The sequence below is a fragment of the Phocoena phocoena genome, chromosome 11 (genome assembly GCF_963924675.1).
Source record: "Phocoena phocoena chromosome 11, mPhoPho1.1, whole genome shotgun sequence".
NCBI classification, from domain to species: Eukaryota; Metazoa; Chordata; class Mammalia; order Artiodactyla; family Phocoenidae; genus Phocoena; species Phocoena phocoena.
Window position 1 is genome coordinate 63188491 of NC_089229.1, and position 24488 is coordinate 63212978.

Genomic DNA, 24488 nt, shown 5'->3' on the forward strand with positions numbered 1-24488 from the left:
ACACACCACACACATCATACATACACCACACACAGACACCATACACACATCACACATACACACCACGCCACACACACATCATACATACACACCACGCACACACAGCACACACAGACACCATACACACACACACCACACACACGCCATACACACGTCACACATACACACCACACACACATACACACTCACACACACCACACACACCATACAGACCATACACACGTCACACATACACACCACACCCCACACACATGCATGCACTGTTGGCCGCCAAGCTGGATGAAAGCCCCATTTTCCTGACTCTCAGCCCAGCATTCTTTCTACTCTGTCTCCCTGTCCATTTCACAGATGGAAAGATAGAGGCCTAGAGAGGTCCCCCCACAGCAGGAGGGCCAAGAGAGGCCTTCTCAGCCTCTGTCACCCTGAGGCTAGGCTTTGGGCCATTACTTCCATTCAGCCCCAACAGGGAATCTGTGTGTCTTGTGAATCTTCCCACAGCATGTGAGGGATTAGGGGAAGAGACTCCAGTCTGCCCCCACCCCACCCCTCACCCTGCTTTTCTAGTGGGGGCTGTGATAGATGCCCTGCCTTCTTCAAAGTTAGAGAAGCACTTTGAAAAGTAAAAACGGCTACACAAACCCAAGGCAGGGGTATCACTTTATTTTAGACTCATCTTTATTTCATTCAGAGTTTAGAGACTCTTTTGCCTCCGTGGTTTACATGAGCCTGAAAGATCCAGTGAGAACCTTCTCGGTCCTGCCGCCCACCCTCTGCCACCACAACAGCCCTGATGCCCACCCGAGGCCTCATCTGAACCCACTCGAGATTGAGTGGATTCCTCTGAGGGTGGCAGGAGGGAGGGTGGATTGACCAGTAATTGCTCCTTCGGGGGGAAAGTGCACTCGTGTCCCCCTCCTGGACCTCACCTCAGTCTCAGTTCCTGAGACATTAATCCTCCGAAACCAGTGCCCTGCTCAAACCAAGCCTTTCAAACCAACACCCTGACCTGGAGAAGTTGAAAGAAGCCCCCCAGCCCCAGTGCTGTTAGACTGAGGGAGGGGTGATTCAGAGTCCCTGTAGGGAGCAGGGCAGGGGAGCATCTACACAGGCATACAGGGGCAGAGCCGGGAAAGGTGCTATCAGGAGGGCCAGGGGGGCTCTTCAGGTGGCCACGTGCACCCCACCCAAACCACAGTCAAGGCCTAGCTCATCTTACCACTGTGACCTTCGGGCAAGTTACTTGATCTCTCTGTGCCACATCTTAAAATGAGGCTAATATTAACTATCTCACAAGGCTGTGGTAATGCTTTACAAGATAATATATGAACAGAAAAAAGAAAACAGCCTAGCACCTGGAACATGGTAGTCTCTCAACTACCATGGTAGCTTTCCCCCTTATTGTAAATGTTAACCTTATAATTCAGAACACCAGATTTTGGAGCACAGTAGCTGGGTTCAAATCCATTCTCTGCCACATTCGAGCTGTGTGGACTGATCAAGTCATGTTACCTCTCTGTGCTTCTGTTTCCTTATCCGTAAAATGCAGATAATAATAGTACCCACCTCGTAGGTTGTGACTTTTCAGTGAATTAATATATGCAAAGCAGTCAGAAAGTGCCTGGCATGTCATCAGTGATCAGTAATATTACCTGTTAGTAGTAGTCAGTTGCCTAAGGTCATAGGCAAGCTTTGAACCCAGGTCTATGCGACTTCCCAGTCCGTGCTCTTAAGCACTGTATCACACGCATGCCCTTCCTCTTTCACATACCTTTTCACACTGCTCCCCTTTTATCTTGGGCCAGACTTTCTGGCTCACACGGCTGCCAGACCCTGTTCCTTTGGTGGTGGTGACCCACCTGGGAGTGCTCCCCAGGACCCAGGGCTGCATGCAGAGGTCATCTGTGCCATTTCAACCTTTGACACCCAGGTTGCTGAAGACAAGAGAAGTATCTTCTATGGGCCCCAGACGAGTCTCCACTCAGCTCCCCTCTCCTTGTCCTGCACCCAACCGAGGGCACAAGGGCTTAAAGCTGGTAGTCTCTTTTCTCTGGAATCCTCAAAGCCCATGCTTAGGGCTTCCCTGGTGGCGCAGTGGTTGAGAGTCCACCTGCCGATGCAGGGGACACGGGTTCGTGCCCCGGTCCGGGAAGATCCCACATGCCGCAGAGCGGCTGGGCCCGTGAGCCATGGCCGCTGAACCTGCGTGTCGCACAGACACACACACACACACACACACACACACACACACACACACACACACACACACCACCCCAAAGCAGTGTCAGTCACATGGTGGAAACAGAATGGGATTGTCTGTCCTCTCGGCTGTGTGAAGTGGGCGAGTCATTTATACTCTCTGGGCCTCAGTCTCAGCTCCATGATGGAGATGATCATGCAATATCTGTCCCACGGGATTATGGGGACAGTTAAATGAAAGCGTTCACAAACTCTTCTTTTGTGTTACTTTAACCCTTCTCTTAGTTTTTTCTAATATAATGTATGAATACACTTATTCATATATTTCATTTTTTTTAATCTTAAATGATATAGATAAAGCAAATGTCATTTGGCTGTGTAACAGCTGTGGTCAGTTGTCTCTCCTTCCAGACCTCTCTGTATGCATTTTATAGATATATGCTATGTAGACCCCTATAACATATAGTTTTGTGAGGTTTTTTTGTTACATAAAGGGGCTCACATGATTTGGATTTTTCTGCAAGTTGTGCTTTTCTCATAAGAGTGTATATCAGAGATGTTTCTGCTTCAGCACTGCTGCCCACAGTTTACTTAACAATCCCCTGGTTGATAGAGGTTGGGTTTGTTTCCAGGGTTTCACTGTTAGAACCTAAGCTGCCGTGAACAGCCTTGGGTGTGCTGCTTTGAGCCCTTATGCTGGCATTTCTGTAGCATGGACATGGTCCACGTATATTTTTTATGCTGATTCAACACATTGCAACCCCAGCTTTTTGTATTCAGTGCTTGTTTGTTGGTGGCTCTGAGCTGCCCTTTCCATGGCATGGCTCCCCCAGAGCCTCTCAGCCTCATCTCTGGGAGGACAGCAGACATAAGCCTGGACGAGGCAGGGTCAGGCCGAGTATATGGCCGTGGGACCCTGACCGGGTGCAGCCCTGGCCAATAAGGTGAACCAGGAAAGTTTGCCTTTGTCTCCTCTGCCCTCTGTACGTGCTTCCTCCCTCCCTTCAAGCCCGCCCTCCCCGCTTCTCTGTTGGAATGTAGGAGACAGGTAATCTGGTTCCAGCTAGATAAATGACCATCAGCAAGTCACTCACCTGCTCTGAGACTCCTTTCCTCATATTTAAAATAATAAGGGTGAATATCCACCTCCTAGAGTGAATTGGGCAAGTGAGATAAAGGACTAGCGTGTGAAAAGACGGTTCAGATGTAAGTTAGTAGCATCCTCGTCCAGCTCCCCTCTTGCCCCTGACCCACATGCCCCTCCTTCAGGGTCTTGTATCCAGTTGCCTCGCAACTCAAGCACCTGCTGTCCTCTTTTTTTTTTTTATGACTTTGGCAGGATTGGGGAATTTTTTTTTAATAAATTTATTTATTTTACTTATTTATTTTTGGCTACATTGGGTCTTCATTGCTGCGCGCGGGCTTTCTCTAGTTGCGGCGACCGGGGGCTACTCTTGGTTGCGGTGCACGGGCCTCTCATCATGGTGGCTTCTCTTGTTGCAGAGCACGGGCTGTAGGCGTGCGGGCTCAGTAGTTGTGGCGCACGGACTTAGTTGCTCCTTGGCATGTGGGATCTTCCCGGACCAGGGCTCGAACCCATGTCCCCTGCATTGGCAGGCGGATTCTTAACCACTGTGCCACCAGGGAAGTCCCCTGCTGTCCTTTTAGGTGTCAGTGGTCAATCTGGTTGTTGGCTGTCAACTGAGATCTTAGCTGCCAACTACAATGTTAACTATGACCAAGATATCTGCTCTCAGCCAACATGTTAGGGAACAGCGCTCATCACCCAGGGAGATTATCAAGTTACTTTCCCCTATGTGAGTGCATGCTCGTAATGTAATCTCTGATCATGTCTTTTGCTTTCATGTTCCCTACAACATAGTAGATGCTCAACAAATGCTGCTGGGAATAAATGAATGGAAAGCCTTCAGCTGGCTTACAGGCATGAGGTTGCAGTGATGGGTGTTACTGGGCAGTGGGGTTGAAATTTGTGGCAGGCTCTCGCAGATAGCCCATGTAGATAAGCATCCATGGCCATTGGCCAAGGACGGGGCAGAAACCATTTCATTCCTCTTTTCTCCAAGAGAAAAGCCAGCTGGCTGTTCTAGGAGGCTCCTTGGAGAGGCCACCCCCAGACCGGGTCAGGTCCAAGCCTTCTAGTTGAGAGATTCAATTTCATTAGCTCACCCAGGGGTGACCGGGCTCTGGGAAATCAACCAAGCAAGTGACTGATTGGTAAGCCAGATCAGCAGTTTATTAACTTACGCTGGCAGCCGTGACAGCAGCCGGTAGCATTGAGTCAGCCCCTCTCCTTACCTGTTCTTGGCTACAGAAGGAAACTTTACCTGGCAATCCAAATCAAACTGAGAAGGAACAGAGTAGAGTGGAGTAAAACGACACTAAAGAATAACTATAGTTGATGACACATATGCTGTGATACATTTACCCTCAAAACCACACCGTGGTGTGGTTGTCATTACTGTCCCATTTTGCAGGTGAGGACACTGAGGTCAAGTGCATGATGGCTCCAAGCTATAGAAGCCCAAACCCAGGCGTTCCGGCTCTGGTCCTGTGTTCTCATGCCCTGAGCAGGGCCCCCTCAGCCCTGGCTCTGGTTCTCCATTTGCCTGCTGTTAAGGCTACACAGCTTCCCTAGTGACATTTCCGCCTCCTTGCTGAGTGGCAGGAGACCTGAGTCTCAGCAGCAGCGCACACAGGTTCTCAAGAGGGCACCTCTCCTTCTGCAGATATAACAATAAAACTGCACCAATAGCCACCATTCATTAAGTGCTTACCGTGTGTCAGGCACCTTGCCAGGCACCTTGCATGCATTAGCTCACTCTCACAACATCCTCAGGAGGCAAGCACCCTCATCTCCTTTCTGCCAAGGTGGATTCACGGGCTCAGAACGACTAAATAACCTGGCCCAGGATCCCAGAGCTAGTGAGTAGCAGAGCTGAGACTGGAATCCAAGTCAGTCTGACTTTCAAGCCCATACTTGTAATCATGCCCACCTCCCTGCCCTCAAGGGTGAGATGCCTTGATGTCCCACATGCTGGAGCTGCTCCCTGTTGGAGCCTCTGGCCCCTGGGCTCCAGCCTCTGTCCATCCATCCCTTTGCCCCACTGCTCCTGCCACAATGAATTCCTCATTCTGCACACCACCGCCCTCACCTCCAGGGCTTCCCCAGGCCTGCTTAGTCTAGCAAACTCCTACTCGTACTTCAAGCCCCAGGGAAAGTGTCACCTCTCCCGGGCTACCTTCCTCCTGCCCAATCAGCCCTAATTATGGCATTTACCAGGTTTTATTGTAATAATCTGTAAGTGTCCCCCACTAAGTGATGAGCCCCCGAAAGCAGGCATGGCGTGGTGTTCCTCGTTGTCTCTGCAGCTCTGAGCAAGTCACTGGGGCTCTTGGGGGAGCCTGTTTCCTGGTGGGAAACACATTAACCCTGGGTGCTGCCCATAAGCTGCAGAGCAAAATGGCTAAATGAGGGGGCTCTGGAGCCAGCCTGCTTGGGTGCAGATCCTGGCTTTGCCACTTCCCAGCCCTGTAACCTTGGTTAAGTACTGAACATCTCTGGGCCTTGGTTTCCTCTAAGAAAGGTAGAATCCCTACTCAATAGGGACGTTATTAGGACAAAGTAGGCTAATGTCTGTAAAGCACCTAACAAATGCCTGCTCCCTGCTCACTGTTACATGGAGCATTCGTTCATCCTCTGAGTAGGGCCCTGAGGGAATGCAAGAAGACTATGCCTCCGCTTGAAGGTCCCCTCCTCCAGGAAGCCTTCCCTGACCGCTGACACACTCACATTGGTCAGGTTCCCGTTATCAGCCCCCTGTGGCACTTTGTGTTTCTCTTTGTTACTCACCATACTAACAGTTACTTTTCTGCTAGACTCTAAGCTCTACGAAGTTGGGGATCTTGTCTGTCTTGTTCTTTGCTGCATTGGTGGCTGGCACATAGTAGGTGCTCAGTAAATAAGTGTTGAATTAGGGATGGAAGGTGTTGGGAAAGTGCCATATTCTGGACTGTCAGAGGAGGGTCACTGAGCAGCCAGGTAGCCCGTGATAACAAAATTGGGGGTGGGCCTGGGCTGGGACACTGGGCTCCCTTGGTCAGTGTCACAGTGACCAGACCTTCTGACCTCTCTCTCTCTTCCCCCTTCTCTCAGTTCCTGGCATTTGACACCCAGTTGCTGATGGGTAGCCGACGCCACTCGCTGAGCCCTGAGGAGTATATTTTTGGAGCCCTCAACATTTACCTAGACATCATCTATATCTTCACCTTCTTCCTGCAGCTTTTTGGCACCAACCGGGAATGAGGAGCCCTTCCCACCCCCACTTCCTTCAGAGAATGCCCCCTTGCTGGTCCTCTGACCCCGCCCTGTGCTCCTGCCAGCCCAGATATAAAGCTAGTTGCCAGCCCAGCCTTTGGCCAGCCTGCTCACTTCCCTCAGCCAGCCCTCATCCTCACCCTCTGCAGCTTGTACCCATGCCATCAGGGGCCCTGTGGTACCCAGGTCACACCATCCCTTGTGCCACCCCTTCCCCCCAGTTATATCTCCCAAACTGAGACAGTCGAGGCTGGAGGTTCCTCTGGGTTTGAGGACCCAAGGGATGAGTAGGAGAAGCCCAGCAGGATTTCAGAGGTGGGAAAAAGATCCCAGGAAGCCTGGCCGAGGCCTGCAGCCCCACCGTGATTCCTCCTGAAGTTGCCACAGCTGTAGGACTATGGGGCACACTGTCCTGTGCCCACCCCCTGCCTCCTCTCCCTCCTTCCAGGTTAGGTTTTGACATTCGGTAAGAAAGGGGTGGAGAGGACAACTGGGAGACAAGATGTGGGTGCTCTGCAGTGGGGGGATGGGGATAGTGGGTGAACAGGATGGCTGTTCCAGGCTGCCTATCTTCTCTCAACTCTGGGACCAGCGGCTTGTTCTAGGCACCAGAGCCCTGCAGCAGAGAGAGGGGCAGGAAGCCAGTGCCATCTGTGCTTGCCTTGGTTTACCCTCCTGGGTCATGACACAGTGCTGTTGGGGCAGGAGGTGGGGGCAGGGGCCCTGCTACTGAGTGGGGAACCTGTCCTGAGGCTCCAAGGGAGGTGGGAGCAGGCAGCCAACCAACGGGGAGGCCTGGGCTCTGCAGCACCGCTAACTCACCCAGACCTGCATCCTCCTGGGAGGCGTGGCAGGACTGAAACCAACATCTGCTCACCTCTTCTCTTCAACTCCCAGGCTGCTCCCACAGACCTGAGGCTGAGTGAGGGCTTGGGCCCTGGAGGACTGGGTGTTCTAGGGAAGGGAGGCTTATCTAGCAACTGAGCCAGCCCCATCAGGAGGGAGTGCAGCCCTGCCTCCAGCCCTTCCCCATGGTCCTTTTGCCCATCTCACTTCCTAAAACCTCCCCCCATCCTCTGCCAGTTGCTGGCTTATCCCCAGTCAGGCCTCCTGAGGCCTCCATTGGCAGTGCCCATGTCGCCGTTTCACTCCTTATCTCCTCATCTCTCCAATTTGGAAGCCATCCAGCTGATTTTAACAACCAGGGCAAGTCCCTCCAGCTGGTCCCCATGTGATGGGGTCGGGTCTCCTTATCAGCCTCTGGGCGGCTGAGATCTCAGGCAGGGTGTGCGTCAGCCACCCAGCCCCCTGCAAGTCTGCTGGGGAGTGGACCAGGGGGCCATACCTGGGGGAAGCGTGCAGCCTGCCCTTGCTAGCAGCTAACTGGGCCAGTGGAAAGTTACTGTGTGGAGTCAGGGAGGTTCAGAGTGGATACCTGGACCCTTCCTTGGCCTCTCCCTCCAGGGTTGCTTCTCTCCCCGTATGCCGGTGGCTCTGTTTGCCCCTGGGGGTGGGGGGATAACTAGGGATGTTATCTATGTGTTCCTGATCCCTCCCTCTCCACCCTTCCTATTTCCAACTTGTAAGAAATATTGCAAAAGCATTTGAAGTTTTGTTCCATCTTGGGTATGAGGAGAGAGGGAACCAAGAATGGATGGCAGCGTTGGTGTGTGAGATAAAGGCAACTGGGAGCACAAGTGGGATGCGCCCTGCGTGCTGGTCTAAAGTAATCCATTACGGCAACCCTACGAAGGTAGTACTCAGCGCATCCACATTGCAGAGAAGAAAGCTGAGGTGATGGAGAGGCTTGGTCCAAGGTCATACAGCTAACAGACTGGATGGGGGCTGGAATGAGACTGGATGGTCAGGCCCTGACAGCTCGGGGGATTCATTGTCCTCATTACCACCCCTGGCCTTCCCTCCCCTCCCCACCCCAGTTACCACCACCAGATTTTGTACTCTGTAGTTTCCACCTTCTAAACACAAGCTGGGAAGCAGGATTCTGGTGTCTGATTTCCAGCCTCATTGCCAACGGGCTCGTGGTATTTATTAAGCAAGTGTTTCTTACTGACTGTGATTCAGTTTTTCTGTCAGCAAGATGGAAGACCGTGGCCAGAGTGCCGCAGAGACAGGCACCAGAACATTTATTTGCACTGACTTCCTTATCCAGTTGCCACCTCTCCTCCGAGGTCCCCTCGATTCCTCTCCTAATATCCAGTTCCAGTGCTAGAGGGGTTACTTCCCCCACCCATTGCCCTATAATTCTCAGCCTGGGCCTTGGTCATGCTTCCCAGAATCCACCTGTCAAAGCCCTCCTCTTCCTAGGACAGTTTATGAAGAATTCGGGGTTTATGCAGCTTTTCCAAGGCTGAGCTCCAAAAGCGTGAAGGGGAAGGCAAGCACTCAGCAATAGACAATGTGACGGCAACTCAGGGCCATCGCACAGCAGAGTATGCTGTGGAGTCTCCTATTCTGGGTCCTGTGGGTGGGGGGGGGGGGGTCCAGGACATGCTGAGCTGGCAGCAGAGCCAGGGCTGAGGCTCCTGTGTTCCACCTGCACTGAAGCCATGAGGCACCCCAGGGACACCTGGATGGGCCTTGGAAGGAGGAAGGGTGGGGAACAGGAATGCAGGATTACAAGAAACAGAGAAACCGAAGCTGGGCAGGTGGCACAAGCTGCCGAGGAGGAGAGGAGCCTGCTTCCCTGCCCAGGAAGGGGTGGGTTGGATTTTATAAAACTGCAGGCAGCCGAGAATCTGACCATCTGTGATGCAGGTCAGAGGTCTCTTACTGAGGGGAAAACAGAGCAAAAGATCCTCTTCTGGGGATTGTAGATGCGGGGGCCAGGGAGGTACACACAGGTCCCTGGCCTCTAGCACCGATTCCCGGGCTCAGGTGTGGCTCCTGTATCGCCTGGGGAAGCCCCTGGAATCTTGGTTCTGCCATCCTCATCTTTTGCTCCTGGGGGCATCAGGATCAGACAGACACCCTTGTTCCAAAAGGCTCCGCCTCTCGCCTCCCTGGCCCACCTGGGATTTCACTCAAGCACTTTGCTGCCCCTCAGTGGCTGCCTGAGGAAAAGCAGGGCCTGGTTCTGCAGGCGAGAAGCAGAAAGATGTGTGGCCTGAGGTTTGCAGGCTGGATCTGGTCACTGGCCTTCATTCCCTGCTCTTCTCGGATCACCCCAGACCACTCTCTGCCTCAGCCTCCTGCTGTTCCCTTTAGTCCAGCCACTGTCGTATCTCAGACACTGTTTACCTGTCTGTTGGAAACACCCCTGTGCCACCCAGGCCCAGAGCTTTCTCTGGAGTGTCCGAGGGCAGAGACACACCCCCAGAAACAAGCCCTTCAGGCCTCAGCTCCTCCAAGTTTCCTGGGATCTGCGCTGTTCCTTTCCCTGGCCTCACCTTCCTGGTCCATGACTGACAGGAGATAAGAATAAAAGTAATAATGACACCCGAACCTTCTCCTTTGCCTGCCTTTTGCTCGTCCCCTCGGATGGCTCAGGGAGTATGAGTGTGTGTGTGTGTGTGTGTGTGTGTGTGTGTGTGTGTGTGTGTGTGTGTGTGTGGCAGTGTGAGGGGTTCACGCCAGAGCTGCTGCTCCTAGTGTAGCTTAGTGAGAATTAAATCTCCACGTTCCACACTGGCCCTCCTGTCAATATATGTAGACCCTTGGTGGAGGCCCTTTGGATCCTTGCACCTGTGACAGCCCTGACAGAGGCTCCTCCCAACAGGAAGCCTTCCATGGAAGGCTGTTCTTTTGTGTGCAGTTCTGTTAGAAGATTCTTCCTTATTTTGACCCAAAATCTGGTTCCCTAGAAGGAAAGCCTATGTTGTACCTGGAAGGATCTCCAAGAACAGCGGCTTTTAGAGTTGCCTCTCCTATGAAGCCTTTCTCAATCCTTCCCCCAGGTGCCCTCCTTGGACCCCTCCTGCTCTGTACCAGTCTAGCTGCGTTTTAACCTCTCCTTCTGTCTCCTAGTATAAGACCTGAGCTGCTTGAAGGCATGAACTGTGTCTTGTTCCCCCTTGAATTCATAGGTCTTATGGCAAATGGCGTCAATACACAGCCTTTGAATGAATGGAGGAATGAATGAATGAACCCCCTCCAACCCTTTTATTTTACCTAAGAGGAAACTCTGGAGCAGAGGGTGCAGTGACTTGTCCAAGTTTATACACGAGTGAGTGACCGGGGGTGGGATTACAAGGCACATGGGGTGATGATTACGTTAGCAAGTTCCTCTGAGGAACTCAGGGCTGAGCTGACCTGAACTGGCTTACACCTGCCATCTTCTTCACTCAAGTCTGGCGACTCTCAGCGAACCTGTGTTTGCCCGCTCACTGATTGTCCCTTACCCGCATCCCCACACATAGGCGGCTAAGATCCTCTCTCCCCAGCCCACCCTCCCCAACCCCTCCTGGGGTCTCTGTTTTCTTTTCTGGGAAAACTCTGCCAAAAGGAGCGAACCTCACCCTGTCTCAAAACGAAGAGGACTTTGGACTCCTGAACTTCTGTGGACAGGAAGCAAGCTGAGAAAATGATTCAGAGGCCCCACCCCTCTCAGAGGCCTCCCCTTCCCACAGCTCCACAGCTCCTCAGCGCTTGCTTTCCTGCTGGGGCCACTTTAAAGCACATTCACTTGGGACTCTCAGCTAAATGGTCTGGAGCTGTTGGGTATGGTCTCTCTTCTACAACACTCCTGGTGATTTCTCCCTCTCCTATCTTCTGCCAGCTATGGAAGTGCTTTGTACACAGTAGGTGCTCTGTGCCCCTTTGTTAGCTCCTTTTTCCACCACGCTAGGGAGGCATGTGTGGGTGCTCTAGCCAAGAGACCAGGCTGAGCCCGGTCTTCCAGCCATGCTCACCAGGTGGCAGCCATGTGAGGGAGGAAGCCAATTTGGAAGTAGATTCTCTCACTCCAGCCCCCAGACATTTGAGTCTTCCCAATTGAGGCCCAAGACATCATAGAGCAGAGACAAACCATCCCCTATGTCCCCTGTTCAAATCCTAATCTACAGAATCTGTGAGGACAACAAAATTGTTGTTGTGTTATGACACTAAGTTTGAAGTAGTTTGCTATGCAGCAACAGATAACTGGAACAGAATCTGTTCCCTGGAAGTGAGGCACTGCCATAACAAAACTTCAAACACACAGCATTGATTTGGGGACCAGGTGGTAGGAGATGCCTGACAAGTCTCAATGAGACCGTTAAGGAAAGCTTGAAGGGCTTCCAGGAGACTGTATATGAAGGTTCAAAGGAAATTGAGGAAAATAGAATTGAAACCCGGAGGGACACAGACCCTTGTTATGTCATGGTAGAAAGTATAGCAAAACTTTTATCTACACTCATGTGAAAAATAGAAAAAAATACCTAATGAACTGATGCATCTGGCTAAGATGATTTCCAGGTAGAACGCTGAAAGGGTCAGTTGGCTTGTTTTGGCTTTTTATCACAAGAAACAGATGGTGAGAGAAAACCTAAAGAAGGAATATTGTATTCGTTCTCAAGCTTCTCAATCCCCAACTTCTGCATAAACTGTCCTAGGAAGAGGAGGGCTTTGACAAGTGGATTCTGGGAAGCATGACCAAGGCCTGCACATTGTATATATGTGCCACATCTTCTTTATCCATTCATCTGTTGATGGACACTTAGCTTGCTTCCATGTCCTGGCTATTGTAAATAGTGCTGCAATGAACATTGTGGTACATGACTCTTTTCGAATTATGGTTTTCTCAGGGTATATGCCCAGGATTGATGGGTCATATGGTAATTCTATTTTTAGTTTTTTAAGGAACCTCCATACTGTTCTCCATAGTGGCTGTATCAATTTACATTCCCACCAACAGTTTGCTTGTTTTTTATATTCCACATATGAGTGAAATCATGTGGTAGTTCTCTTTTTCCATCTGATTTATTTCACTTAGCATAGCACACTCAAGGTCCATCCATGTTGTCACAAATGGCAAGATTTCATCCTTTTATAGCTGAGTAGTATTCCACTCTGGGAATCTTTATCCATTCATCCACTGGTGGGCACTTATGTTGTTTCCATATCTTGGCTATTGTAAATAATGCTGTGATGAACATAGGGGTGCTTATGTCTTTTCAAGTTAGCATTTTCTTATTCTTTGGATAAACACCCAAAAGTGGGATTGCTGGATCATTTCTAGTTTTAATATTTTGAGGAACTGCCATACTGTTTTCCATGGTGGCTGCACCAATTTACATTCCCACCAACAGTGCCCAAGGGCTTCCTTTTCTCCTCCTTGCCAACGCTTATTTCTTGCCTTGTTATTTATTCTAACAGGCATGAAGTGATATCCATTGTGGTTTTGATTTGCGTTTCTCAAATAGTTAGTGATAATGAGCATCTTTTCATGTGCCTGTTGGCCATCTGTATGTCTTCTTTGAAAAAATGTCTGTTTAGCTCCTCTGCCCGTTTTTTAATCAGGTTGTTTGTTTTTTTGTTGCTGAGTTGTATGAGCTCTTTATATATTTTGGATATCAACCCCTTAATGGATGTATCATTTGCAAATATCTTCTCCCATTTGATAGGTTGTCTTTTTGTTTTGTTGAGGGTGCAGAAGTTTTTAGTTTTATGTAGTCCCATTTGTTTATTTTTGCATTTGTTTCCTTTGCCTGAGGAGACATATATAGGAAGATATTGTTAAGACTGATGTCAAAGAACATACTGCCTTCTTACACAATTTATGTAATTTTTGGTATAGAAAAATTAGTAAATCTAGATAAAACAAATAATAAACAAATACAGGGGCAAATACAGAAAACATACATGTTTTCTTCTAAGAGTTTTATGGTTTCAGGTTTTACATTCAAGTCTTTAAATCTACTTTGAGTTGATTTTTGTGTATGGTGTGAGGTAGTAGTCTAGTTTCATGTTTAAGCTGCCCAGTTTTCCCAACCCTATTTGTTGAAGAGATTATCCTTTCTCCATTTTATGGTCTTTGCTCCTTTGTCATAAATTAATTGTCCGTAAACACATGCATGGGTTTATTTCTGGGCTCTCAATTCTCTTACATTGATCTATGTATCTGTTTTTCTGCCAATACCATGCTGTTTTCATTACTGTGGCTTTGTAATATAGTTTGAAATCAGGGTGTGTTATACCTCCAGGCTTGTTCTTTTTTCTCAAGATTGCTTTTGCTATTCAGGGCCTTTTGTGGTTCCATATAAATTTTAGAATTTTTTTGTTCTATTTCTGTGGAAAATGTCCTTGGGATTTTGATAGGGATTGCATTGAATAGGTAGATTGCTTTAGGTAATATGGACTTTTTTTTTTTTTTGCTGTACACGGGCCTCTCACTGTTGTGGCCTCTCCTGTTGCGGAGCACAGGCTCCGGATGTGCAGGCTCAGCAGCCATGGCTCACGGGCCCAGCCGCTCCGCGGCATGTGGGATCCTCCCAGACCAGGGCACGAACCCGTGTCCCCTGCATCAGCAGGCAGACCCTCAACCACTGTGCCACCAGGGAAGCCTAATATGGACATTTTAACAATGCTAATTCTTCCAGTCCATAAACATGAATTCCATTCCATTTGTTTGTGTCTTCTTCAACTTCTTTCAACGTCTTACAGTTTTCAGTGTACAGGTCTTTCACCTCCTAGGTTAAGTTTATTCCTAGCTATTTTGTTCTTTTTGTTGCAATTGTAAATGAAATTGTTTTCTCAATTTCTGTTTCTACTAGCTCACTGTCAGTGTATAGAGACACAACAGATCTCTGTGCCCTGTCACTTTACTGTATTTGTTTTCTTTTAATATTCATTTATTTATTGGGCTGTGTCGGGTCTTAGTTGCAGCACGGGGGATCTTCGTTGTGGCATGCAGGATCTTTTGTTGTGGCACACGGGCTTCTCTCTAGTTGTGGCGCGTGGGCTCTAGAGTGTGCAGGCTTAGTTGCCCTGCAGCATGTGGGATCTTAGTTCCCCAACCAGGGATTGAACCTGCGTCCCCTGCATTAGAAGGAGGATTCTTAGCCACTGGACCACCAGGGAAGTCCCTGTATTTGTTTATTATTTGTTTTATCTGGATTTACTAATTTTTCTATACCAAAAATTACATAATTGTGTAATAAAATATACTGCAAAGGGAAGTTAAAAAAAATAAATAGAGAAAAAAAGGAAGGAAGGAGAGAAGGATGATAAGAGGAAAAAAGGAGAAAGGGAGGGAGGATGGAAAGGAAACTATTTTTATCCATTATACAACTGATAGGCCTTTCAGTTCTGGGCAATTTTCTTGAATTATTTCTTTGCTAGTTCTTTGATTTATTTGCTAATTCTTTGACAGATAGTTTGATAGTTCCCTCAGCTTTCTCTTTCTGGAACTCTTATTATTTGGATATCAGACCACCTAAGCCAGACTATATCTTTTGTCTTCTATTTTCCATCTTTGCCTTTTTTGCTCCACTTTGTAGAAGATTGCCTCAATTTTGTCTTCCAACTACTCTATGGAGTATTTCATTTCTGCTATCATATTTTTAATTCCCAACGCTTCTGTTTGTTCTTTAAATGTTCTTTTTCCCCAATATTTTGCTGTGAGAAGTTTCCAAACATATAGAAGAGTTGAAAGAATTTTATGGTAAACATAACCATCACTTGGATTCAATGTTCTTTTTCTAGCTTGTTTCATGGATGTAATATCTCTCTTAATTCGTAGAGAATGTTAGTATTTTAGGATTTGGGGGATATTTTTCTTCTCCCTGCATGGTCTTTGCTCCTCTGACTTACTTGTTTCCAGGCTATTTGAATTCTATTTTTCATGTTAGAGACTTTCCTCAAATGTCTGATGATCTAGGGTCATCTGTTCTACTTTAAGAGTGGGCCCCCACCTAGTAGTTTTCCTGCCAAAATCAAATCTCAGTCTGAACAAGATTCTAGAGCTAACCAAGAGTTTATATAGAATACAAAAGTTGAGAAAATTATTACATGACTTCTACAATCCAGAATATGGGAAATGCTACAGGACGAAATATCTAATTTCTTCAACAAATAAGCTGTAAGGTTTTTATTTTTGTTTTGTTTTGTTTTATTTTTTAAAGAGGGTGGGCACCAACAGATTGAAAGTATACAGGTATGGAAGAAATAAGATTGGCTGTATGTTTGATAATTGTTGGAGCTGAGTAGCAGGTACATGGAAATCATACCATTCTCTCTACTTTCACATACACTTGGAATCTATTTAAAAAAGAATGGGGACTTCCCTGGTGGTCCAGTGGTAAAGAATCTGCCTTCCAATGCAGGGAATGGGGGTTTGATCCCTGGTCAGAGAACTAGGATCCCACATGCCACGGGGCAACTAAGCCCACGCGCTACAACTACTGAGTCCGCACACCACAACTACTGAGCTCATGCGCCTCAACAAGAGAGCCCGTGAGATGCAAACTACAGAGCCCATGCGCTCTGGAGCCCGTGCGCCACAATTAGAGAGAGAAAAACCCACACACCACAACTAGAGAGAAGCCTGCGCACCGCAGTGAAAGGTCCCGCATGCTTAAATGAAGATCCCATGTGCCACAAGTAAGACCCAACACAGCCAAATAAATAGATAAATAAATAAATAAATATTTTTTAAAAAAATGACTGGGGCACTAAAAAGCTCTGAGCTGGTGGTGGGGTTGTCTCTGTGAGCTTCACTAGTTCTGGCTGGGCCGTTTCCCTAGAGAAACCCCAGATGTCAGTAAGTTTCCCCAAGCAGGGCTTCCCTGGTGGCACAGTGGTTAAGAATCTGCCTGTCAATGCAGGGGACAAGGGTTCAAGCCCTGGTCCAGGAAGATCCCACATGCTGCAGAGCAACTAAGCCCTTGTGCCACAACTACTGAGCCTGTGCTCTAGAGCCCACGAGCCACAACTACTGAGCCCGTACGCCACAACTACTGAAGCCCGTGCTCCTAGAGCCCGTGCTCCACAACAAGAGAAGCCACCGCAATGAGAAGCCCACGCACCTCAATGAAGAGGAGCCCCCGCTCCCCAAAACTAGAGAAAGCCGCATGCAGCAACAAAGACCCAACGCAGCCAAAAAATAAATAAATTAAAAAAAAAAAAGTTTCCCCAAGCAGGCCCTCCAGACCTCCCACTTGAAGGGTGTAACCCTGGCTACCAGTTATCTGGAAAGTGGTAGGGCGAGAAATCTGAGGTTTTCAACATTCACTGTGTAAACTTTCACTTAAGCCTGCAGCAGGTTATCCTTTCCTCCAGTGGGCTGGTGTCCGCCAGACCAGAGATTCTCTATTTTACCCTGTCCACTTTGCTGCCAGGGTTAGAGGCAGGCGGGGGCATAGATGGCTACATTGGGTGGTGGAGAGGGTGAGGGTGTAACTGCTTCCTATATTGATTCTCTAATAATTCCTCTTATTTTTTTAACTGTTTATTTTGAAACAATTATAGATGTACAGGAAGTCACAAAAAGGTATGGTGAGGTCCCCTGTACCCTTCACTGTTTCCCTCAATGATTACATCTTATATAATTATACCACACTACCTAAACTGGGAAATTAACATTGGTACAACGTGTGTAAATAGTTCTGTGACATTTTATCACATAGACTCATGTAGCCACCGCTATAATCAAGATACAGAACCATTCCACCACCACAAACATCTCTATTAAGCCACGATGTTATGGTCACATCCACCCCCCTAACCCTAGCAAACCACTGATCTGTTTTCCATTTTCTATGATTTTTTCATTTTGAAAGTGTTATATAAATGGAACCATATAGTTTGTACTTTTTGAGATTTTTTTTCACTCAGCATAATGCTTTAACATCCATCCAAATTGTTGCAGGTATCAGTAGTTCATTCCATATTATCACTGAGTAATAGTCCATGCTATAGATGTACCACAGTTTGTTTAACCATTCACTTACTGAAGGACATATTGGTTCTTTCCAATTTTTAGCTACTACAAATAAAGCCACTATGAACAGTCTCATAAAGGTTTTGTGTGGATATAAGTTTTCATTTCTCTAGGATAAATGCCCAGGAGTGTGATTGCTGGGTCATATGGTAAGTGTATGTTCATTTTTTAAAGAACAGATTTATTGAGATATAATTCACATACCATATAATTCACCTATGCAAAGTGTACAATTTAGGGACTTCCCTGGTGGTCCAGTGGTTAAGAGTCCATCTTGCAACGCAGGGGACACCAGCCAACCCCTGGTCGGGGAACTAAGATCTCACATGCCGCAACTACTGAGCCCACATGCTCTGGAGCCGGTGCACCACAACTAAGACCCGACGCAGCCAATAAATAAATATTTAAATATTTAAACATAAATAAATAAAGGGTACAATTTAATTTTTTTTCGTATATTTAGAAGTATGAATAAACCATCACCACAATCTAATTTTAGAACATTTTGTCCCCCCAAAAGAAACTCTATATCCATGAACAGTTGATCCTCATTCCTCCCAATTCCAGTTGTTGTCTGTTTGTTTTTAAGAATCTGCCAAACTATTTTCCAGAATGCCTGTGCCATTTGACATTCTCACCGACAATACATGACAGATCTAATTTCTCTGCATCCAAGAATTCAAGCATTTGGTGTTGTCAATATGTTTTTATTTTCACTGTTCTAATAGATATATAGGGATAACTCATGGTGGCTTTAGTTTGCATTTTCTTAATGGCTAGTGATGTTTAACAACTCTTCATGTGTTTATTTGCCTCCAGTGAAATGTTTCCAGATGTTTTTTAATGTTTCCAGATGTTTTTTAAAGCTTCTAGATGGGTCCATGAAGTCTCTGAGAAGCAGAGGCCGCCTCCACCCTACCCTTGACTCACATTGAATTGAGACATGAGGGAGAAATAAACCTTTATTGTGGTAAGCCACTGAGATTTGGGGGTTGTTTGTTACAGCACTTAAACTACCCTCACTAATTCGGTTCCAGCTTTGGAGAAATTGCCTTTACCTCCTGGGTCTCAGTTTCCTCATCTGAAAATGAGAGGTTTACATATCCATACATTTATAAATTGTATGAATATTATTTCCAAGTGGTTTAAAAATCTACAAGGATTAATTGCAGAGTTTCTCAACCATAATAAAAAGTAAATTCTCCATTTATAGATGGTTTGTGTTCCAAAAGTCCAGGTATGAGTCCCTTATTGGAACACTGTTTCTGGGAGAAAAGAGATTTTAAAATATGCATAGATTCCTGCTTAACCATCAGTTCTGAGGCCCCCCCAAACCCCAGCTGGAGGTAGTGAGTGAGGTGGGAGAGCAGGAATTGAGCAGAGGCTCTGGGGTGTGATTAGAGAGGGACAGGATGGGAGGGTAGGATGGGCTGCACCATGGGCCAGGATGTCAGCTGTGCAAGGTTCCTTGGGAGGCCGTAGACGCCATTATGCATGTGAATAGTTCCTAACTTGGTTATTTCAAATTCTACATATACTTCTTCATTTTAACTGTGCTTGGATACGTGTTCTGTGCAGGACAGAAATGGATTTACCATGGAGCTAATGAAAGTCAACCTTCAGGGTCCTCACTCATACCCAGGACCCTTCCAAGGCCTTAGAAATTTTTCTAAGTGTTTACAAGGTCATTTGATTTTACAAAATTTGAAAAAGTTAAGATATTTTAATTGCAGTTGATTAACACTGCTGTTTCCTGGGCTTCCCTGGTGGCGCAGGGGTTGAGAGTCCGCCTGCCGATGCAGGGGACGTGGGTTCGTGCCCCGGTCCGGGAAGATCCCACGTGCCGCGGAGCAGCTGGGCCCGTGAGCCATGGCCGCTGAGCCTGCGCGTCCGGAGCCTGTGCTCCGCAACGGGAGAAGCCACAACAGTGAGAGGCCCGCGTACCGGGAAAAAAAAAAAAAAAAAAAGACTGCTGTTTCCACTTTGACTTACCCTCCTTCACATTTCCCCTTGTGTTAGATGGCACTGGAATGGCCATAGGCATTCTTGGAATCCAGCTAAGGGGAAGTTTACTTGGGGATACGCTCTGTTTGGGATCTATTCACATGGTTTACAGTCACTTCCATGCATAGTTGACCTATTACAGCTATTACCTGACGCCCAGGTGAAGGACTAGCTCCAGGAATGTCTTATCTGCCCACCGGGCTGACTCACCTGAAGTTGTGACCTGAAGGTGCAAGGCCAGAGTTCAAATCAAGGTCTAAATGTGTCCTTCTGCACCTGGCACCAGAAGTGTGTGGGAGTAGAAGAAAATCAAGTTTTGAAAATATATGAAGCCGAAGTCAGACAGAGAAAGGCAAATATCATATATCGCTTATATGTGGAATCTACAAAAATGGTACAAATGAACCTAAACAAAACAGAAATAGAGTCACAGATGTAGAAAACAAACAAATTTATGGTTACCAAGAGGGAAAGGCGGGGGGAGGGATAAATTGGGAGATTGGGATTAACATATACACACTACTATATATATAATAGATAACTAATAAGAACCTACTGTATAGCACAGGGAACTCTACTCAGTACTCTGTAATGACCTATATGGGAATAGACTCTAAAAAGAGTGGATATATGTATTTGTATAACTGATTCACTTTGCTGTACACCTGAAACTAACGCTGTAAATCAGCTATACTCCAATAAAAATTAATTTTAAAAAAAGAATATATATTGAAAAAATAAACACATTTTCTTTAAAAAAAAAAAAAGAAAGAAAACAAATGTATGAGGCCAGAAGCTAGTCTGAAGAAAACTCTTCCACTTGTCAGCTGTACAAAAATATAAGCAGAGGATCCTGTCCTTATTGACATCCAGTCAAAACAAGTTTTGTTGCGTCAGCAATATACTCAATAACACAGCAAATATCATTATATATGCATTCTGTTCTCTTTTGATAAGAACTGTTCAAAATACAAATTATCAAAACTCCTATCTTTACACCTTTTGATGACTTGACACAAATTACTGATATCAATGCAAATAATAAAAAACTCATAATCCACCATTTATAATGAGGTTTTCAAAGACAAATTGGCTAGTAAATGAGTCAATTTGAAGAGCACAGTCCCTGCACAAGAAAATTTGAAATGCTCTGAGATTGTATAGCTCCTAGATGAAAGAAACTTGATCAAGGTTTTTCCCCAATTTGATAACAAACCTAAACATTTACATGACGTTGCCAATAGCAAATTGTGAACCTGAAAGAAACTTTTCTAAATGATCAAATGATAAAAAGACAAATTTGTTAAGACTGAATCATCTTTCTAGTCCTCTTAGTAAAATGGTATTTTCAAATCATTACCACGTGAAGAAGCAATCAAAGCGTATGCAGCCAAAACATGTAAGAAAATAGTAATATTCAAATGCGACTGGCATTTGATTCATCAATTATGGGATTTTTTGTGATGTTTGTGGCATTTGTCAGCTTTTTTAAAATCGTAGTTTGTTGTGATTTATTTTCTCATTGTAAATATTCACTTTCATACCTATCTTTCTTTGTAATTTTTTTCTTTAAAGCACTGCCCACCCGCACAGTTGTAGAAGCATCAGGCTTCACAAAATCTAGCCAACTGCAGTGCAGAGCATGCTCTTAGGTGCTACTACAGCTATTTGAGGTGTTGGGGCTGGTTACTCAGGCCCCAGGCTCCAGCTGAGCACTGTCAGGTCACTTGGGCTGATCAGGCTCTGAAAAATGGGCACAGGTTCAAAACGTCCCCGGAGTGAGTCAAACTCTAATGCCTCTTTATGGGCTCACCTCTAAGGCATTTCAGGTCCCCAGTAACATTACCAGGCCCACTCCTATCTTTACTTCTTGAGGCTCCCGGGGTCAGGAGGAACCTGCCATTCACCACCTAGGACTGTTGCCTGGTGAACAGTGTTTTGAGAACTCAAAAACCATGCCCATGTCCTTGATGAAATTAAACTCTTTACTGGCAAATATATATATACTGTGTTTAAACAGGCAAAGAAAAAACTGCCTACAAAAGCAAGGTGATTCCTGCTCTTTGGAAATTAAGGGTTGCCAAGTGTTTGTGCTAGCATCATCTAGTGACAAAACGGGGTAAGTTCAGCTCACCAAAATCTGTCAAACACTGGGGAGAGAAATGGTGGTGCTGCTGTTCCCCCACCCTCCCCTGCCCCCCTTTTTCTAGAAGTTGTGCAGAATATTGTGGTTAATTCAATCCCACTGTGACTTTTGGTCATTAACTTATGTCCTCTCCGTCTGATAGATCAGACAGAGATGAAAGTATGAAGTAAAAATTGGGAGGAAAAGGGACAGGGCCTATTTTAACTTCTGATGGTACTGTCTGCAGGAGTCATGCTTCAGTCCTTGGAAGAAGTTCAGCAAATCGCTGGCCTCATGAAGCTGGAGGTCCCTTGAAGATGGCTGGCCAGGTGGACTGAGGTCAGCACAACTCTGCAGACCGCTGGCTGACCCTGCTGGATATTCTGGCCCATCCTGGCTGCTGACTTGAACCTGCTACCTAGGCCGATGCCATGCCCCATCCTGCCACCTCGGCGCAGTTTCTTACCAGCTCAGTTTTTTTTCTTATCTCTGGCTCAGCCCACATTTTGCCTAGTTCCATTCCACCAGGTCTCTTTCAGTTCAGTTCCCTTCTTTCTTCCTTTTCAGTTTTCCCAAATCAGACCTGGCTTTAGTTGCCTACTTGCATCCTGTATGGAGTTTGGGTTTTTTTTTTTTAATTTTATTTCATTGCAACAAGAATACTTAACATGAGATCTACCCTCTTAACCAGTTTTTTTTTTGTTTTTTTTTTGCGGTACATGGGCCTCTCACTGTTGTGGCCTCTCCCGTTGCGGGCCCAGCCGCTCCGCGGCACGTGGGATCTTCCCGGACCGGGGCACGAACCCGTGTCCCCTGCATCGGCAGGCGGACTCTCAACCACTGCGCCAGCAGGGAAGCCCTTAACCAGTTTTTAAGTGTACAGTACAGTACTGTTATCTATAGACACAATGTTGTACAACAGATCTCTAGAATGTATTCATCTTGCATAACTGAAACTTTATACCAGTTGACTAGCAAGTCCCCCTTCCCCTCACCCCAGCCACTGGTAACTACCATTCTAGTCTTTGCTTCTGTGAGTTTGACTATTTTAGATACCTTATATAAGTGGAATCATGCAGTAATTGTCCTTCTGTAACTGGCTTATTTCACTTAGCATAATGTCCTCAAGGTTCATCCATTTTGCCACATATGGTAGGGTTTCCTTCTTTTTTAAGATGAATAATATTCTACTTATGTATATACCACATTTCTTTTATCTATTCATCTGCAGATGGACATTTAAGTCATTTCCACATGTTGACTATTGTGAACAATGTCACAATGAACATGTGAGCACTAATATCTCTCCGAGATCCTGATTTCAATTCTTTTGGATAAATACCCAGAAATGGGATCTCTGGATCATGTAGTAGTTCTATTTTTAATTTTTTGAGGAACATCCATACTGTTTGTCATAGAGGCTGCACCATTTTACATTTCCACCAACAACGCACAAGCGTTCCACTTTCTCCACATCCTTGCCAATACCTCTTGTCTTTTGTTTTTGTTTTCATGATAGCCACCCTAACAGGTGTGAGATGATATCTCATTGTGGTTTTGATTTGCATTTCCCTGATGATCAGTGACACTGAACATCTTTTCATATACCTGTTGGTCATTTGTACGCCTTCCTTTGGAAAACTGTCTATTCAAGTCCTTTGCCCATTAAAAAAAAATCAAGTTACTGGTTTTTGTGCTTTTGAGTTGTAGGAGTTCCTTACATATTTTGGAAATTAATCCCTTATCAGATAAATGGCTTGCAAATATTTTCACCTATTCCATAGGTTGCCTTTTTACTGTCAGTGGTTTCTGTTGCTGTGTAGAGGTTTTTAGTTTGATGTAGTCCCACTTGTCTATTTTTGCTTTTGTTGTCTGTGCTGTTGGCATCACATCCATGAAATCATTGCCAAGATCAGTCTTGAAGCCTTTCCCCTATGGTTTTTTTTCTAGCAGATATACAGTTTCAGGTCTTACATTTAATCCATTTTGAGTTGATTTTTCTGTAAGGGTCTACTTTCATTCTTTTGCATATGAATAACCAGTTTTCCCAATACCATTTGTAGATATTGAGTTTTCATTCAGCATGTACTTATTAAGCATCTTTGGGTCAGGCATTATGGCAGGTATAAGGGATTCAGGCTGAGAATAACATAATGGTTGCAAGTACATCCTCTGGAGCCAAAGTGCCTGGGTCAAATCCTGGTACTATCATTTCTAACTGCAACACCTTGGGCAAGTTACTAACTTTGCTGTGCCCCGATGTCCTCATCTATATAAAAGGGATATTAGTTACTGTTCTTTCCTCACAGGGTTGGTGTGCGAATTAAATAAATACATGTAAAGGTCTTAGCAAGGTGTCTAGTGCCTGGTAAGCACTCTTAAGCTCCGGCTCTTAAGGCATAGTCCTTGCCTCTCAAGAGCTCACACTCTACAGTTGCCCCTGTCCACCTGACCCACGTGGCAGAGAGGGCCATCTGGGTCTTCTGGCACCCCGAGGGACCCATAGTTCCTGGCATCACAGGATGAACCGGGTGAAGTTCCAGCGTCACAGATTCGCGTGTGACCCTGGACAAGTAATTCCTACTCTCTGGATCTCACATGCATTTGTAAAGGAAGGACGGTGGACCAAAAGTGACTTCCAAATCCCAACAAACTCCTTGTTCTGGGTAGCCCAAGTTGAAACTATGTCAGCTTAAGCAAGTCACTCAACCTCTCTGAGCTTGTTTCACCAGGAAAACGGGATAATATTACTAACCACCTCCCAGGTTATGGCGTGGGCTCCTCACGCCAACGCAAACCCCAAGCTTCTGCGCTGGCTCAGGGTAGGCCTCCTTTATAGTCACTCGCCTTTGCCATGCAGCGCAGGCGCGCTGGAGCCCGGACCGCGCTCGCCGAGCCTGCAGGTTCCCGACTTCCGGTTCCGAGGCGACCCCGAGGCCAGACTGAGACTA

The 24488-nt window shown here is 46.4% G+C and overlaps 1 protein-coding gene across 1 annotated transcript in view; it reads left to right on the top strand.

Moving 5' to 3' along the window:
- FAIM2 (Fas apoptotic inhibitory molecule 2) overlaps positions 1–6625 on the top strand; it is a 29796-nt gene extending 23171 nt beyond the window's left edge. The window contains exon 12 of the mRNA XM_065887506.1: positions 6371–6625. Coding sequence (XP_065743578.1) covers positions 6371–6520 — 150 coding nt within the window. The 3' untranslated portion in view covers positions 6521–6625. The remainder of the gene's footprint in view (positions 1–6370) is intronic.
- Positions 6626–24488: the final 17863 nt, after the last annotated feature.